The following is a 19,903-nucleotide window of genomic DNA, read 5'->3' on the forward strand; positions in this document are numbered from 1 at the left end:
TTTGTAGATGCTACACATACAGTACATCTCATCTACACTACATCATCATTCAGTTTCTCAAAAACAGCAAGGCTTGTAATAATTGTTTTGATTTAGTGTTGCAAATACCAGTTAAAGATAAGTAAGATAAAGAAAGAAAGTTCAGAGTCCAACCAGCGAACATGAAGGCCACCGGGCTCACGCAGTCATTTTAACTAAAACCGGTCCAAGAGTAAACAACAACATGATGGTTAAAATGGAAAACTTACGACAAAACAAAACGCAAACAAATAACGCTACCATCGATACCAATGCATTTACCCACCAAGATGACTATAACACCTGTAAAGTTGACGTTGAATTATGAAGCTTAGTTAACTTTGTTAACAGCTTTACACCAGAAGATGGGGCCAGATGCAGTAAAGTTGCTGTTCCGGTACTGTATACTGGACCTGTCTAGAGCCTGATGATGTCAGGTCACAAGACGATTGCATCCAATCTACTGCCTGACTGAATAGCAGTGTCAGTTCTATGTTTGGCTCTGAAACCATTTGTGTGGACTTATCACAGAATTTCTTGAGGAATCATTTTAAAAACAAGATTTTAACCAATGACCTCAGGCTAAGGTCCTTAGCACGAAAGGAAAGTTTGTAAATCAGCCAATAGCTATTGAGATCATTTTTATCACTGTCCTTATGTAGTTGGACTAGATTTGAAAATTTCAAAACCCAAAGAGAAACTTCAGTAGAAATAGAGATTAAAGACATGTTTAATTTTTATTTTTCAAGATTATCATTTTGAATATTGTTGTTTTTATTCAAGCAATATCGTCAATAGGTACATTTCAAAATTGCCTAAACCTAGCCTACCCTGATATTCTTACACTAACACAATGCCAAACTGAACAGATCAAGCAAAGGGTAAGTGTGTCTGTCTGGCTTCTTTACGCCAGCTGCACCCTTCTAGCTCAATACTATTAATTTTAACAGTTTGGTCGCTGAGTCATAACAAAGATGGCAAATTTGGTCCAGGTTAAAAAGATAAATAAGTCCCCTTTAGGGTATTTTTAAAATTACCTTGAATTGAATTTGGAGGGACGGAGATCCGTTGCTGTATTTGTTGTGAAGAGGACGATGATGAAGATGAGGATGAAGTGGCATTTGCAGCACTCGATCGGGGCCAGCCCAGTGTACCAGGGGCAGAACGGGGCAGGGAGCTTGAGGCACAGTGATGCCCTGCTGTCTGGTGGGTGGCACTGGGGTAGGTACCATAACCAGAGGGAAGCTAATAAGAGAGAGTGCGAGAGAGAGAGACATTGAAATGAAGAGAGAGAGAGAAAGAAAAACATTTCTTAAGCCTGATTGCATGTCCTAATTCTTCCATGAAAATTAGCATTGCTATTAGAAAAAAGATATTTCTTGAGTTGAAAAGTTCACACAATCATTTACACAGATTTCAAGGTGGGAGCTAGGACACCTAGAAATGGCCTCAAGGAGGCTATTAGCAAGATGAAGAATATTTGAATGTCTGGGTTTGTAATGTAATGTAATGTAATATAATCTGGTAGAAATTAGACATTAATATTATCATGATAACTTTTACTATTATAGTATATTATTATCTCCACGTGTCTTGTGTAGAAACAGTACAGTACCTGTTCTGGACTGTAGGTCCTCCAATCTGACATATTTTTACTGACACAAGGCCATGATGCTTCATTAGCTAAAGAGAGAGAGAGAGAGAGAGAGAGAGAGAGAGAGAGAGAGAGAGAGAGAGAGTGAGAATGTTGAGAAACGGACAAAATGAAAATGAGAAGGTCAATTAAGGAGAGGAAGAGGCAAAGAAGGTCACAAACAGAAAAGAAAATCGCAAAGTATCATGTATGTTAATGAAGATTAAAGCAGATAAAAGGTGAGATAAGAGTTAGAGAACAGGAGGCATGTTGATATGAAGCGCAAGAAGTTGGAAGAGAGCTGTCCACTTGACAGTAGCCTAAATATTTAAGGATAACTGCCATAAACAGTATGCCACTCTACTACAAATATAGAAGGAAAAACAAATTACTAAAATAAAAACATAACTAAGAAAAACATAAACATCACAACCTCCACACTCTATAATCTGGTACCATATAACAGTTATGAAATAATTGAAACAGACTCCAAGTCATTGAGTTGTTTTTTATTTGAACTGAGAAGTCTGGCTTTCAATTGATTTGCTTCAACATAGCAAATGCTGTACATACATTATTTAAACTGGTGATTACTGCAGTGTTGTGCATGAACAAGTTCAAAAGAACGCGTTCATTGAACACGTTCATTTTTCTGTGAAATTTGAACTGAACGCAACACATTTGTAAATAAAGAACTTTAACATGAATTAGTTCAGATTGTGTGAAATGAACGACGAACGTCAATGGTGAGGTCCAATTAAACATTACAGAATTTGTTTTCTCCTGATGAGTCGTGACACGACCTGCTCGCACTTTAGAAACAGCATGTCATAGTTAGGGGTGGGCGGATCGATCCAAATATTGATGGTATTGATAGCAAGGTGAGTATTGGCAGTGGATCGATACTAGCGTGATGAGATCGATATTTTTGTTGTAGTTTCTCTTCTATAAGTTCAGCAAATCACTCTGATTTCTTCACAGAGTTTGTGTGAGCGCAGCGTCTGTCAAGGTACGTGTCCACAGGCAGCGGTGTTTCCCCGCGTCCCATTCATTGTGTGAAAAGCCGTGCAATGCATTCTGGTAGCGTCGCAGCAGATGTCGAGAGACGACGCGCGAGTTGGCCGCTCCTCATTTGCATAAAGTTGAAGTCAAATTTACTTTATGCTAATCAGAGGCGCCGGGCTCGACTCGCCGCCTCGCAAACGCTCGCGAAAATCTTCTAAACTGAATGTTGTCGATCTAAAATAAAGACAGATTCAGCAACTGCATAGCTTATTTCTCGCTTAAAATGTTTTCAGAAACACCTTTCGGTGAACTATTTTCGTAAAATAAGAGAAAGTTTCCAAACGAGCCGCCATGTTGGTTTGCGTGAACTCCGGAGCAGAGAGGACAGCTGTGAAAGCGATCGTCCAATCAGGTGCAGCCATGAAGTGTACGCGTGATTGTATGAAGGAGAGCGCCTGTCAATCATCCTCTAGTGGCAGCCCACCAAGCGTGCAATACTGGGAAGCGGCGCGTCCACTCGCGTTTAAAATCACCCCTGTGGACACATACCTTCACTCCGCTCACTCAGATTCACTAGGCCCCTCCCCTCCTCTCCCCCTCTCCCGCTGCCTGTAAAAGGCAAAAATGTGAACGTGTTATTGTTTCTAAACAAAAACACGTAGTTGTGAACATGGGAACAGGGCCCACAAGGGCACCTCAAGGGATAATTCCTTTGAGTCCTTTGTGAGCAAACAGGTTCAGTAGTAGTTTCAGTCTTTCATTTTCATTTCTCACCTAAACTTTGAACCAGTTCAGAATTGAAACGGTGAACTATGAACGTGAACAGTTCACTTTGAACATGTGTGAACTGAACTTTGAACTAGTTCATGACAAGTGTGAACTTGCACAACACTGGATTACTGTGTATTCTCCAGTTTCTGTTTTAATTTCACTTTAATTCCACTTCAAACATGTGTTCAGCATCCATAAGTAGTACAAAAGTTGGACTAAAGTATTTGATCATGAACCTGGATGCAAAGGGGTACGAAGTGTTTTTGTTGCCATGGTAAAATAGATGTCTGATAATAAAACGATAAACAAACACTCATAGTAACTGGCAAATGCAGTCATAAAATGTAACTTTGGGTAGTGTTCTGCCAGTTTTTGATGAGGTTGTTGGTTAACGTGGGGGAAAACTCATGAAACAAGTCTAGGTGAAACCTAGCATATGGCTGGGCCGTGTGTGGTCAATGTGCTTATGCGCTCACATTACATGTGTAAGCTACATTTGAGTAAAATGTTACAAATTAACTTAAATTACTAAAACCTCATACTCATATCTTAGGATGTTTGATTTGTAAGATCTTATATTGAAGCAAATTACACTCATATGTTAATTCATTCATTCGTCAGTATTTTATACAGTTTATAACTTGAGGTAACAACTAGTCTATGCATTTGTTACCTCAAGGCTGGATTATTGCAATTCCTTATTAATAAATCCCTTAAATCTCTCGAACTCATCCAGAATGCTGCACCATGTGTTTTTTGCATTGACTCCCTGTTAAATCCAGAATAGAATTTCAAATCCTCCTCACCTACAAAGCTCTTTGGCAAGCACCATCATATCTTAAGGAGCTCATTAAACCCTACTGTCCTAAGAGGTCACTGTGCCCTCAGACTGCAGGTTACTTGTCGTTCCTAGAGTCTCCAAAAATAGAGCGGATGCCATTCAGCCATCAAGCTCCTCTTTTGTTGAACCATCTTTCGGTTTTGGTTCGGGAGGTAGACACAGTTCCCACATTTATGAGTAGGCTTAAAACTAAAACTAATATAGACTAATAATGACACTAAGTCTCTCTCTTTATGCGTCCAGAGTCCTTGTGCTTTCTTGTCTTGCAGGTTTCCCTGGATCATGACTGTACCCACACCGTGATCTTGTTTGAATTACTGCTTGTATTATTAAAGCTGTAGTCTACGATTTGAAAGATTTTTCAATTGAGCCAAAATTCATCCAATAGTAGCCATCCGGTCCGCATGGCTACTATTTGATAAATGTTCCGATCCAATCCTTGCTCACTCTCCTGCTCCTGCTCATGTCTCGTCCCGACCCACTCCCACATTTGAAACTACGAGCGGACAAGATGCTTGTTGCCCTAAGCAGTTCAGGTATGGAGCAGGGCTCTAAAGTGTTTAACTGAGTTCAGAGTGAGATTTTGGCTGAGGCTGCAGCGTCACCTGGGGGGCTGTTGCTGTTCTTCTTGTGCCTGCTGTTTGTTGTTGCACGGATTGTGTCACCGCTGCAGGTGTATGATCGCCTGACACTTCTTAATATTTGTGACTCTTTAGAAAAGTTACCAATTTGTGGCTCTGATGGACACTCAAAGACGCTGCTGCCTCTCCTGTCGTCCATACCGCCACATCTACGGCGTCTCTCCTGTTGGTTACCTTGCACCAGTCGCCAGAGAAGATGCAGAAAGCGAGGAGGGATCCTTATTAAAGTGATGGTTCGGAGTCAAATGCACCCTAGGTAATTTCCACCATGACATCCAGCCAAATACCCCCTCAGAAGCATTTTTAGCGATGGCCAACATTGGTCATGATAGGGCTATCAGCCGAATGGCTTAGTACTGGCGCGATGGTACATCTTGTATATCTCGTAAATAACCCCACTAATAATGCATGGAATGTTACCAAACTTCTGCAGTAGTACACATAGGGTCTGTACTCACAAAACGAGGCATTTAAAAGTTTGTAAGTACGCCAGGAGTTTAAAAGGACACTTGCCTGATAGCTTCTATACTCTGCTGCTAACGCTAGCGCTGCGTCAACGCCACTTCCGTGTGTACCCAGCTGTTTCCATGACGCAAGTTTCACGCGTGAGTATGAAAAGGTTTCGCTGAATTTTTATAAATGCTTGTATTATCAGGTATAAAAGCATTTATAAAAATGTGTTTACCTGATAATAGGGTCTCCCAGCTGCCTTCACACACACTGCTGTTAGGCCCCTCCTCAAAAAAACACATCTTTTTGGAGGTAATTCTGTGCCATCAGAGTTTGAATATGAATTTCTAAGATTGGAATTTTTCAATATCAAAATCAGACTTTGAATTTTAAAAACCATCAAATTTCTAGCACTGAATTATTTTTTGCCTCTGAATTTGAAAAAAATTCAGTGTAAAAAAAATCAACATCTCAAAAAAATTCAGTGTAAAAAAAATTCAATTTCTAAAAAAAATCAGTCTAAAAAAATTCAGTGTCAAAAAATTCACTCTAAAAAAAATCAACGTCAAAAAATTCAGTCCAAAAAAATTCAACATCTCAAAAAATTCAGCCTAAGAAAATTCAATGTCAAAAAATTCAGTGTAAAAAGAACTCAACACCCGGGTCACCAGGGAGAAGCAATTAATCCCTGTCTCAATTCAGCCAACGTCCAGCCAATCATGTTGCGCTCCATTGGTCGTCTGACTTCTGAAACTTTTTGGATAATGGCGGACGAATGCAGCGATCCTGGTGACAGCCAGCATCAAATCGCGTACAAATGTAAGTATGCTGTTACATGATATTTATGTTTCCAGCTGACTTTTAAATCGTATTGATAATGAACGTTACTTCATTGTTGTTGGAATTGTACATTAACGTTACAAATCGAAGGGCCTGCTAGGCGGCTAGCCTACTGACGCTAATTTACCATAGAGGTTAGCAACCGTAAACGAAGCGCCAAATGTGCCATTTTTACCGACGTTAACTAAGAAGATAGTGCCCATCTTAAACCGTGGTTATATATTTACTAACGGTGACTAATAACGCGGTGCATCGTTGTTCGTTAAAGGGACTGATGCAGACACCGAACGCCTCATTGGGTGGAGGGAATGATGAGGAGAACTTCACCGGCAGGAGGAATGCTGCTATGACAGGATTTACGTGAGAAAATGTGTTATTAAATGTTGTAATTCTCATATGCAGGGCTCCTTTTAAGTTCTACTGTTGCATATTTAGCTACTCAATGATATAAGGTTGGAAACCAGTGTATATAGACGGGAGATGTACTGCTCTCCTGAGATGTCTACCTGAAATGTTTCTGTTGAACAGTTATTTTAGTCGGCAAGGAATCATCAATGAGCTGTAAAACTTTTTTATGTGCTGATCTTCATACAGGATGTTTATTTAAGAACAGGGATGGAGGGAAGGTTGTTGTCATGGATGAGGTGGTGGAGCAAAGACCTACTATTACCCCGATACACCCCAATCTCCTCAGCCATGATACCAACCACTGCAGCAGGGTCTCTCCTCCAGAGCAGGAGGGAAATAGACCTGCAGGCCTAAAACATGAGTCAACAATCATATATATTCAGATATTTATTATTTAGATTTGTACATCAGATATAATCGTAAAACATTTAACAGGAAACATTTGACTGTAAGAACTGTGTACTGTGTTCCATTACTTATAAACTGCTCCACTGATAAACAAAAATAAAACCTCAACAATAATCCTGTTCCTGCAGTACAGGGATCTGGACATTTGGAGCAGACACTGCAGCTACGAGCCTCTGACGATGTCCCAGGACTGCTGGAGCTTCTGAGGATGTCCCAGGACTGCTGGAGTGGCTCGTTGGCTTCGTCGCTGTCATCCCCATCACCACCGTGGAACTATGGACATGGAACCCAACTATGTTCTGTTAGTAAGCAATGGACGAGCGGGGGAACATGAATATTGACCTGCAGTACGGCCCTCTGGCACCAACCTGTAACAGAAAACATCATATATTACATTTATTCTGAATGTTTTCCTATTTATTTGTTGATAAACTATTTATTTCTTCTTATCGTACACGTATTGCAAGCTGTATATAAAACATGGATTATTTGTCTCATAAATTATTCATTATTAGGCCACTATTTGTATTTTTTTATCCCACCAAACTCATACATGATATTATTAAAACGACTTATATTAGCCTACATGTCTGTTGATTTAGTTTATGCATGCATATGCTTGTCTATTGATGATCAAATAATAAAGGAACTTATTTAAACCAGATAAGTGATATTACTTACTTCAGAGGAAAATCCAAATTCCATGTACGGTGAAGGTGCTGCTGTTCCGTGGTCAGAGTTATAATACGATATATGAACGGAAGAAAGGGTTTTACAAGGGTTCTTGGTAACACTAATGGTTCCAGTAAGAACCATTTTGATCCAGAGAACCCTTTAAAATCCCTTTCCTGTATAAAGGGTTTTAAAGGGGTTCTTGGTAACACTAAGGGTTCCTGTAAGAACTATTTTGATCCAGAGAACTGTTTTTGGAAGAAAGAGTTCTTCAGGGATTGTTGAAAGCATGGGTATAAGATCCTGTGTCACCAGACATACTTCATGATAACACTTACCAATAATGGTGCAAAATACAATTCCTTGTGACTACTGATACAAATACTTTTCATATTCATTTTTTTGTTTTTTTAAAGCAAGCTTTTCTTCTCCAGATCCTGTTGATCAAACTGCAACATAATTGTCCATCTTGGGATTTGAACACCTGCCACCCAGTCTAAAGTCACTGGCAGTAGTGGCTGAGCTAACCAGCTAGCTGTTGAGTCATCACATCCACCATACTAGTCTATTACCTTACACCTTCTGATCAGACATACAAATAATGGCAGTCCTATCCTGAAATGTTCTGTTACCAATTTATTTTTTTTACAACCATTAATTATAAGAAAGCAAGACCTTCATCAGATAATCTTGTTGACCCAGGCAAAGATTAGCTGTGACTGGGATTTTAACCCCCACCCTCCAAATCCAAGTCTGTACCATTACCCACTGAGCTATCCAGCCGAAGGTGTAGATCAGGGACTCCTCTGACTCGCTACACTCACTCACAAAGCCAGGTTGACAGCACCTTCATGTCAGTGGTCAGACAGAGGGAGCTGATCATGTGTCTGTTTAGCTTAGTCTGTACAATGTGTGACTTCTGCTTTTAGGTCACAGGTTCAATTCCCATGTTGACAGATATCATACCTTGCTGATTGCACTTCCAGACAATCAGCTCAGTTGGCTAGGAGCTGGTTTTTGGTGCCAGATGATGTGGTTCAAGCCCCAGCAAGGGGGCAACATTTTAGAGTCATGGTAGATGTTTGACAAAAACATCCATCTTTTTTTTGGGCTTTACAGGGGTTTCAAAACTGCCTGCGCGACAGTGAATGGCTTACTCAATTTGTGAAGCCACAGTTGAGTTGCCACTTGCCAATTAGCTCAGTGCGATAGACAATGGTCTTTGGTTCCAGTAATTGTGGATTTCAGGCAACAACTGGTGTAAAATGAACATTACAATGTCAACTGTCTTGCCTTTCTATTCTCCTGTTTGTTGCTCAGAATTACCTAAATTTGCCAAAAATAGCCCGGACCCGACCCATCGCTGGGCAGCAGCTATAATTGTGTTTATTTTTTAAGTTTAGTTACACTACTCCCTTCTTCAGGAGGAAATGACACACAGCAAAGAAGTAGCTGGGGGAATTTAACCCTGGGTCCCTGCAGCAAGGATATAACCACTCTTTCTGGGGCATCTAAGTGAGCTATATGACTCCCTGGACAATGGCTTTTGAAAGTTTGAAAGTCAGGTGATCTAGAGATACAGTTTGAGGTTGTGAGTTCAAGGCCTGGTTGATATAGAGTGACCATGTTAATGCCTACTGAGGTGATGTGTGGATTAGTGACAGACAATTTGAAAAATATTAAACACTTATTTTACAGACAATTTTAGTCATGTATTTGTCTCCTCATACTTTTACATGATCGGCCTCATCCCATGGCTGCTGTACCCTGCTGACTGGCTTAGTCAAGTTGTGAAGCTGCACATAAGTTCAGTGACAGAGGAAGGTCTTTGATGTCAGAGGCCAAGCCTTAACTGATGCAAAAATCATATTGTAATGCTGACTTTGGGGCTACCGCATCAGGGTTTGTTGATGCCGGGAATTGAACCTTGATCTCCCAGGGGAAAGGGCGAGGTTTGGTGTGTTGGTGTGGCCCCATGATGGCTGTCATTTGTGAGTTAAGAGCTGGTTGCCCCATGGATTGCACCATATGGTCTGGTCTCCCCCCTCTACAAACCAGGTGTGACATACCAATAGTGATTACTGTGAACAGAACAGAACAAAGAAGAACAGAAGAGAGAGAGAACAGAAGACACTTCAGAGAATCAAGGTCAGCTAAATATAATATCTTATTTCAGCACGCTCGACCCTAGCTGAGGACTTTTATGGTGAAAGGTGGACTAAGCATTTGTTTCTTGTTATGTTTTGTTCGTTTGTTTGTTTGTTTTCTTGTAGAAATGACTTACACAGCTTGGACGAAAGCTGAAGTGTGCCATTGGCTTGAAAAAGAGGGTTTTGCCGAGATTTCCATTATTGTTACAATACGTAACATTTTGAGTACTTGTTACATAACACTGAAAAGTATTTCAACATTATTTAAATTGATGTGAAAACTTTGCTGGGTTCCCTCACTTTCTCATGATTCTGTTCCACTGTCACAATTAGTACGTACAGTATGTACTCTGATTCCTTTCATTGGACCATGCATTATTTTATTGTTTGAAGATAGCTTACAATAAGGCGCATTAAGTGCACCTTGGATTGATGGAACTCAAACTCTTTTTTTGTCTCCACTTTCTGCTATGTCACCATTGCTGGAGATTACACAAATTCACCTACTGAGGACAGCATGATGTGTCTGGCCTGTCATGTTGCTGATTCCACTGGACCTATGCTGACTTTTGACCTGTTCTCCCCTGGGACCTACACAGTCTGTTCTGTTGGACTATCTTTAAATAAATGTTTTTCTCCCAAATTTTTTTGAATATTTGTTCAATGTCAACATGATAAATGACCACAATATAATATTAACTAAACTGATCTGTAGAATACAATATGGTTCTTTATAGAACCCTCAGAAGACAGGACAATTATTGGTGAAAACCTTTGAAAGGGGATGTTTTTAGAACCCCCTGTGTGAGGTCTAGATGAAACCCTTGAAACATGAAAGGGTTCTTGGTGGAACTCCCTGTGCGTGTTCTAGATGAAACCCTTGAAAAACGAAAGGGTTCTTAATGGAACTCCCTGTGTGGGTTCTGGATAAAACCCTTGAAAAATGAAAGGGTTCTTAGTGGAACTCCCTGTGTGGGTTCTCGATAAAACCCTTGAAAAATGAAAGGGTTCTTAGTGGAACTGCCTGTGCGGGTTCTAGATTAAACCCTTGAAATATGAAAGGGTTCTTAGTGGAACTCCCTGCGTGGGTTCTTTGTAGAACCTCTAATGAGGGGTTCTGGATGAAACTCCCTGTTTGGGTTCTAGATGAAACCTTTGGAAAATGAAAGGGTTCTTGGTGGAACCCCCAGTAAGGCTTCTTTGTAGAACCTCTCATGGGGGGTTCTGGGTGGAACCTTACACACACACAGTTCTAGGTATAACCCTTTATGTGGGGTTCTCGGTAGAATCCTCCAAAAGGGTTTTTGGCTCCAGGCAGAACCTTTTATAAAGGTTCCACCTGGAGCCAAAAAAGGGTTCTCCTATGAGGACAAACCAAAGAACCTTATATGGTTCTACTTAGCACTTTTATTTCTAAGAGTGTATGGCGAGTGAAGCAGCTACTCAGGTAAGAGGAAGAAAGGGAAGCGTGGGAGTGCACATATATAATAAACTAGAAAACATTTGACAATGGTAGTTTGACTTAATAAATATTTAGAAATATTTAATTAAGTGTAATAGTAATCATGCTTTATATTTTGATGAATAATTTTCATTAAACGGGAGCTAGAACCGCTGTGAGAGAAGATGAGGACGAGATGTCAATAAGGTTAAAAAAAATGTAGTATGAGATGTGTATACTTCCATGTGAACAGTCTGAGGGTAACAGCATACTCAAACATTCATTTAGTAGGCAGTATGCAGTACATACACTTTGAGTATGTAGTAGGCAGTACGTTAGTACGGCATTTCGAACATGCACCATCACCTGCATTTGTGGCCATGGCCTGACCGGTCTGTCCTACCTGGGTGGGTGTCACATGACCAATGGAGCGTAACATGATTGGCTGGACGTTGGCTGAATTGAGACAGGGATCGATTGCTTCTCCCTGGTGACCCGGATGTTGAGTCTGGTTCTTTTTACACTGAATTTTTTTACGTTTAATGTTTTTAGACTGATTTTTTTGAGATGTTGAATTTTTTTAGACTGAATTTTTTTAGACTGAATTTTTTGATATTTAATTTTTTTAGACTGGATTTTTTTGAGATGTTGATTTTTTTTACACTGAATTTTTTTTAAAATTTAGAGGCAAAAAAAATGTCAGTGCTAGAAATTTGATGGTTTTTAAAATTCAAAGTCGGATTTTGATACTAAAAAATGTAAATCTTAGAAATTCATATTCAAACTCTGATGGCACAGAATTACTTCCATACATCTTGACCCCTCTGTGCTGTCCAATTTTAGGCCCGTCTCCCACTTGCCTTTTCTTGTTAAGGTATTGGAAAAAGTTGTTTTGATTCAATTACAAACATTTTTAGAGATTAATTATTTTCTCGATAAATTTCAGTCTGGTTTTAGATCCCAATATAGCACCGAATCACGATTTACAGTTATATTTGCCCATGAGACCCAATAAAAACACTGCATTTACTCAGTTACTGGACTGTATGACTGGCTCTGAACTTTTTGCACCTGAACGACAGCAAAACCAAATGTATTTTGTTTGGCACGCCATCTGTGTCAAATCTTTCAACTTCAAAATTGTTTGTATTTCAATAATTTTGTTAAACACCACACATAATAAAATCCATCTCTCTCGACTCAAACCGTCTCTACAACCTGCAGCCTGTCAGACGGTCACCAAGTTAACATGTTTTTTTCAACACACGGGCGGAGCACATGCAATTTTCTTCCTGTTTTGTTAGCACTGCGGTGTTAGCTTCGTTGTACTTCATACTGTGATATTTGCCTGTTAATAGTCTGCAATTCACGAAAACTGGCTTTATACTAAGGTTTCGGACATAATAATAAATCACACAGTGTGGTGGGGATTAAATATCATGTTGGTGAGGAGTTCCAGGCACAATTGGCTAATGCTCGTAAAAACAACAACATCCAACGAGCCAATTAATCACCTAAAGATGTTGATAAAGATTGCAATGCTTCACTTAGAGTTTAGCTGTCTATTAAAGGAAAACACCACCGCATTTCCATACTGAACTATGTTCTGCTCTGATCTTAGACGAGGTGATACATACCTCCCTCTCCTCTGTGCGTGCACTCAATGGCTCTTGCGCGCACTCCGCGCAGCGCTAATTTGCTAGCATGTAGCTTGTCCCAGTATATTCCTTAGGATCCAAAGGGGGGTGAAGTTAGAAGCGACCAAGCACTTCCACGTTGTCCCTATTTAAATACGGTTACGTGAGTAGTTACACGACCCAAGTTTGGTTACACAAAATGAAACATGCCAATTTTTCTAAGCGGATAACAAGGATAACTATATAGTATGGCGGAATAACAACTGGAAGCACTTCGACGTCGGCGCAGTAATATCATCACTCAAAACATGACGGGACTATATACCTTCTGCTTGTTTTCACAACCCTGTACGATGCACGTTATAACCATGATGTTTGATTGTTCACAAACTATCTTACTACAACCTGATGCTTCCTCAACTGTGCACAAACTACTACAGGTAGTGCAGGCGACGGCGTGCAGGTCACGTAGGTTCTATTGATGGAAGTAAGAGGGGGAGCGGAGTGATGATATTACTGCGCCGACGTCGAAGTGCTTCCAGTTGTTATTCCGCCATACTATATAGTTATCCTTGTTATCCGCTTAGAAAAATTGGCATGTTTCATTTTGTGTAGCCAAACTTGGGTCGTGTAACTACTCGCGTAACCGTATTTAAATAGGGACAACGTGGAAGTGCTTGGTCGCTTCTAACTTCACCCCCCTTTGGATCCTAAGGACAAGCTACATGCTAGCAAATTAGCGCTGCGCGGAGTGCGCGCAAGAGCCATTGAGTGCACGCACAGAGGAGAGGGAGGTATGTATCACCTCGTCTAACATCAGAGCAGAACATAGTTCAGTATGGAAATGCGGTGGTGTTTTCCTTTAAGTTAGATTGTTAAGACGCTGCTGCAGGCATGCTAATGGTAGCTACAGCTGCTGTGGGGATGGCACTTTCAGACTATGATTAACAATGTGCTCTTTAGCTTGTAGATACACTGTATTCAGTGTGTTCTAGACATGTTGACTTGAGTGACGTCCATGTCGAGTTTTGAATCTGACTGTATCTGCTCACTCTGATTCCTGTCTGCACGCAGCTTCATGAGCCTCTTGGTGATGTACTCGACTGACCAATGGTCCAACTTTCATCACTGACTTACTCACTATCAGCCACAGAGCAACTTATAGGGCTGACCTTCTACGGTTCAGCCAAAAAAGTGAGTGCATTACAAAACCCCAAACAACAGAAAGGTGATCCTCCATCATTTGTAACTGACTTGGTTGACTGTACTAAGATGCTACGCTTTTAAAAAATGAAGCCTGCTAACTATGAAAAATAGCAGTTTGACCCAGCCTCTTTCTCCACAGAGGAAGTGTTACATAAGTAATTAGCAGGGGTGCAGGATAGTTGGTCATCGAGGATTACACCCAGGTTCCTCGCAGTTGACGACAGCAATACTGTGATGCCCTCGACAGTGACCGACAGGTCCATGCGAGGGCAGTCTTTCCCTGGGATGAAGAGGAGTTCGGTTTTATTCAGGTTAAGCTTGAGATGATGTGCAGTTGTCCAGACAGAGATGTCAGCCAGACAGTCCGAGATGCGAGTTGCAGAGTTTGGGGGAAAAGAGAGGAACAGCTGGGTGTCATCTGCGTAGCAATGGTAGGAGAATCGATGCAATGTGATAACAGAACCTAGTGATCTGGTGTATAGTGAGAACAGAAGCGGTCCTAATACTGAGCCTTGAGGGACACCCGTGTCCAGAGAACAGGGTTTGGACATAGAGCCATTCCATGTGACCTGAAAGGTGCGATTTGTCAGGTATGATGTAAACCAGGTGAGAGCAGAGTCAGTTATGCCAAGTTCAGCCAGAGTGGAGAGGAGGATTTGGTGGTTGACTGTGTCGAATGCAGCTGATAGGTCGAGGAGAATGAGAACGGAGGAGTGGGATGAGGCTCTGGCGTCTCGATCGTCTTCTATCAGCTCGAACCAGTCTGGCCATTCTCCTCTGACCTCTGGCATCAACAAGGCATTTGCGCCCACAGAACTGCAGCTCACTGGATATTTTCTCTTTTTCGGACCATTCTCTGTAAACCACAGAGATGGTTGTGCGTGAAAATCCCAGTAGATCAGTAGTTTCTGAAATACTCAGACCAGCCCGTCTGGCACCAACAACCATGCCACGTTCAAAGTCACTTAAATCACCTTTCTTCCCCATTCTGAAGCTCGGTTTGAACTGCAGCAGATCGTCTTGACCATGTCTACATGCCTAAATGCATTGAGTTGCTGCCATGTGATTGGCTGATTAGAAATTTGCGTTAACGAGCAGTTGGACAGGTGTACCTAATAAAGTGGCCAGTGAGTGTATAATACATCATAAACATACTTATAATACATTAGATATAGATTAGATATTTGATACACTACACACATACTTAGTGTGGTAGCTAGCGTCGGAGGGTTAACCCTCACCTACAGAGAGATGATTTCTAATAGTCAGGGTTTCCAATGTTCTGAATGTACAATAGAGTTCTCAACGGGTCGGGTCGGCCCGACAAACCCGACGGGACCCGCGGGTTCATGCCGGGTTCGGGTCTAAAATATAAGCAAGTGATGGGTCGGACCTCGGGCTTAATTTTTTCCACTCAGTGAAAAAAAAAATGTATTAATCATCGCTGCTGTTCACCGTAAAAGTCTGGGCGTCCGGCCGCGGACCGGGCTCGGGCAGATAATCCATGTTGATGTGTCAGGTTACATCGGGTCCGGGCTTTAAAAGCCACGGGCCGGGTCGGGTTGTAATTTTCAGGCTCGTTGAGAACTCTAATGTACAAAGTGTTATAGTTTACAGAAGGTGAATTTCTGAAATGTACTATATTTCTAAATATGCTATTGCTACACTTGATGGCAAAAATTGCACTGGTCTGTTGGACTTGGTTGAACAAAAATAAACAATATTTTGTTGCTTAAGCTTATGTATTCAGTCATTATTCAATGGTATACTAAAAATCCATGTGAAAAAAATTACTTCTCACTTATATATATATATATAGTCTCGGTCTCTGCACGGCTTTTTGGCACGAAACTTCCACTGCGCCAAGCTGAATCTGTGACGCCTCCCCCTGCTGCGCTGCCACACCCATCTCGGCGCAGGCGATCCACCAAACTGCCAAACTGACCGTGCGCAAGGCTGTGTTGGTCGAAACTTGCATTGCGCCGGCTCCGCCACCCTGCGCAGCGCCACGAAACTAGGGCCCAATGAGTCTCTGTCCTTACAGTTTATCCTTAGTTTATTTTCTTAGGATGGGCTGCCTATTCCCGAGAAACTGCTGGCTATCAGATGTCATGAGACTCAAGTCTGTGTCCCACAGTTTGAGGTCATTTTCTGCAACTCATTCAATTATGTTCTTCTAATCATCTGTTCTGTATAGTTAGAAAACTACACCCCACAGCATTCTTGGTTTGAATGCACCCTTCGATTTTTCAGCCCAGGACTCAAACTAAGAGGATTTCTGCAATAACACCTTAACGTGCAGATGAAGGACTGAGGAAGCAGGTGCTGCTAATCTATAACCAGTGTTGTTTGTCTAGCAACTTCTAGGGACTCACTGCCGATACTGTCAATCCCTTGAGGGGACCCAGGTCCCTCCCACATCTTAGTAGGCTCTGACAGGACGATGTCTAAATCTGACACTTTCCATTGGCTGGGAAGCTTCCTGATGCCACACCTGTCCTCGTCTGCTGACCAGAAAAGACCAAGTAATAAGATCAACCATGACAAAACAACATCACCACAGACATGACCATCATCACGATGACATTGGGATGATGTCACAAAACAGTAACAGGATCAGTCACAACAGCAAGCACAACCACAACATCAAGATGTGATGAAAACAATGATTACAAAATCACCAATAACATTAACACATCACAGTTAAGGTAACAGCAACAACAGATAAGGGAAGAGGAAAAAAGGAGCCAACAAACAGGAAAAGGAAATAGACAGCAAGTTAGAGCCCAGACAGAGATATAAGATAAGAGATACAGTATAAGAAACTCAAAGATAGCAAGCAAACTGATTCAAGTATAGTTCACTGCCGTAAAATATCAAACAAACAAAAAGAAATGTAAATCTACCAACCTGAGAGGGAGCGGACGTGGCTGAGCAGGGTGGGTTTAGGGGGTGGGTCAGCTGGCAGGGGGTACCCTGCCTCCTGTCTCCCCTCTGCTGGAACCTGGATGTAGGGACAGACAGCCGCTACTCGCCCTGGATGGGAAGTGATTTGAGGCAAGGACGTGCCACCTCCATTTACACGACTCAACTGAAAGGGTGGCAAACAGAATTAGAACTACAGGAACTGTCAAACGATAAACAAATTAAATACATGAAGTATATGGCCCCTTCTAGTGTTCACCATGGGACCTTATTTCACAAATAATCTTTTGATCTGGGTTGTACCATGAATTACACATATGATGTTTGTCAATTTAAAAAATAATTTTGCAAGTCAAGGAAGTTGCATTTTGTCGTAGTATCATCTAGTTTTGTGTGAAAATGCTCAGTGAACTACATCTCTCGTGTTGTGCAATGTACGTTACCAACTGGCCCGTTAACGTGGCTTGCTAGCTAACTTAAATATGTTCCATTGCAAATGTTACCTGACATGTTTTGTCCTCTTTTTATCAGCCAGGAAAAGAAATGAGCAAGACCTGTTGTAAGTATCACAGTATGAAACACGCAAGCAGAAGTAGCTTCAGTGAGATATGTCAATTACCGTAAATCCTCTAATATAGGCCTTTATTTACTTAAGTGCATCGCGGCCTAGGCCTTGATTGGAAGGAGGCTAGAATTAGAGACAGGCCCCTATTTCTATTTGAGCAAACGGGCTACCAGTAGAATGAATAAAAACACGATTTTGTGTCTATTTGAACCTATAAAATACTAGGTTCATTTATTGAAAAAGTATCCTCTTTGGCTCCGCAGCTGCCATATTACGCTTGCCAGTATTGCACACTTGGTGGGCTGCCACTAGGAGGATGATTGACAGGCGCTCTCCTTCATACAATCACATGCACACTTCATGGCTGCACCTGATTGGACGATCGCTTTCACAGCTGTCCTGTCTGCTCCCGGATTTCAAACTGACCAACATGGCGGCTCGTTTGGAAACTTTCTCTTATTTTGCGACAATAGTTCACCGAAATGTGTTTCTGAAAACATTTTATGCGAGAAATAAGTTATACAGTTGCTGAATCTGTCTTTATTTTGGATCGACAACGGTCAGTTTAAAAGATTTTCGAGAGCTTGCGGGAGGCGGCAGTGCACCGTCTCTCGATACTCTCCGTGAGCCGAATGCATTGCAGGGCTTCTTACATACTGTAAATCCTCTAATATGGCTTCAGGCAAAATCTCCGCGACGCGAAGGCATTGCACGGCTGACAATGAATGGGAAGCGTGGAAATACCGCTGCCTGTGGACACTTGCCCCGGCCTCCATTAGAGACCGGCCGTTATTTACCTCCACCGACAGCGGGACTGGCCAATGTTAGAGACCGGCCGGTAATAGAATACAGGCCAGTATTAGAGGATTTACGGTATGCAACTTTTGGGTGTGTAGGCTTTCTAATTACATATTTTCAATCTTATACTTACTTTCTTACTTACTAACAGATATATTACAAAATGCGACTTCTTGACACGTAAACTCTTTTAAATTTATGAAGTTTAATTCATGTCACAATTCACACATGATTGAATGAGACATGGGGAAACCTCGTATATGCTGGACTGTGTGTGGTCAATGTGCTTAATTGCAGATAAACTAACTTATCAACCTCAATGATTATTTTGTACACCACACAAAATAACATCCATCTCTCTCCCGACTCAAACGTCTCTACAACCTGTCCGTCAGTCACCAGGATAACAGTGTTGATGACGCAGATGAAGCATGTGATTTCCTTCCTGTTTTGTTATTGTGGCATTAGCAGCACCGCTGTACGTCATACTGTGATATTACCCCAGTAATAGTCTGCAATTTACGAATACCGGTTTCATACTAAGGTGTCGGACATACTAATAAATGTCACACAGTGTTGTGGTAACTAAATATGTTGGTTTCAGGCGCATCCAGTGGTTGGTCTTGCAGGTCTCCCTGGACCATGGTGGAACCTGATCATGACTGCACCGACACCGTGGTCTTGTTTGACTCTTACTGCTAGTATTTTTAAGGCGACTGACTATTGATCAGAAATTGATTAAAATCTGCATCTCTACTGTTGATACTACTACTATTACTGTTAATACTACTACTACTACTACTATACTACCAACACCAAATGCAGATGGAACCCAAGGGCCTGGTCCCTCATTTATCAACAGTGCCTAGAAAAGGTTCTAAATTTTGAATGAGTGTAAGTACAAAACAGCCAAACATAACCCCCCAATTTCAAAACATGAATTGCCCCCCCAAGAAAAATACCCTAAATTATTAAAAATTTTACAAATATATTTTCAGACTTCATCCATATGAATTAATCATGCACAAAGTAGTCCCATAAACTGGGAGAAAAGGAAGATTGAGAGAAGAATTGGGGATCTGGGAGGGTTGGAGGGAGGCAAAAGATAAGAACATGAGTAGATATTACATGCCCGCAAAATTTATATTTACTAATATAACAGTTAAGTAAGTAGTGATTCGTGCTGTTGGCTGTTTAGGACAAATAAACAAGAGAGGTAAGCACAATAAATGATTCCCTGTGCAGTACTTTTTGAATGATATGGCGAGCCTCTACGAAGTGATTAATGGTGGCATGGTAAGAGTTGCATACGGGAAAAAAAACAAAACACTTTTGTGTCCCACCCAATCCTGACATCAGATCTGCACCCCTGACCATGCTCGTGCACATTTGGGGTCATTTGCATTCAGAAACGCCCCCAATTAACCATATATGGTAGCAAAACATCAGTTTAAGAAACCCCTCCCTCACAGGCATCATGGAGAACAAAGAAAA

The 19,903-nt window shown here is 41.3% G+C and overlaps 1 protein-coding gene across 1 annotated transcript in view; it reads right to left on the reverse strand.

The window, feature by feature from the left end:
• Positions 1-1,011: 1,011 nt before the first annotated feature.
• Positions 1,012-19,903, reverse strand: part of LOC311015862 (apoptosis-stimulating of p53 protein 1-like) — a gene marked incomplete at its 3' end in the record, with an annotated part of 71,704 nt that continues 52,812 nt past the window's right edge. The window contains exons 11-14 of the mRNA XM_084013302.1: positions 17,032-17,212; positions 16,497-16,625; positions 1,634-1,701; positions 1,012-1,263 (exon numbers count right to left, since the gene is read on the reverse strand). Coding sequence (XP_083869428.1) covers positions 1,012-1,263; positions 1,634-1,701; positions 16,497-16,625; positions 17,032-17,212 — 630 coding nt within the window. The remainder of the gene's footprint in view (positions 1,264-1,633; positions 1,702-16,496; positions 16,626-17,031; positions 17,213-19,903) is intronic.

The sequence above is a fragment of the Eutrigla gurnardus genome, assembly GCF_963514095.1.
Source record: "Eutrigla gurnardus genome assembly, chromosome: 7".
In the NCBI taxonomy this organism is placed as follows: Eukaryota; Metazoa; Chordata; class Actinopteri; order Perciformes; family Triglidae; genus Eutrigla; species Eutrigla gurnardus.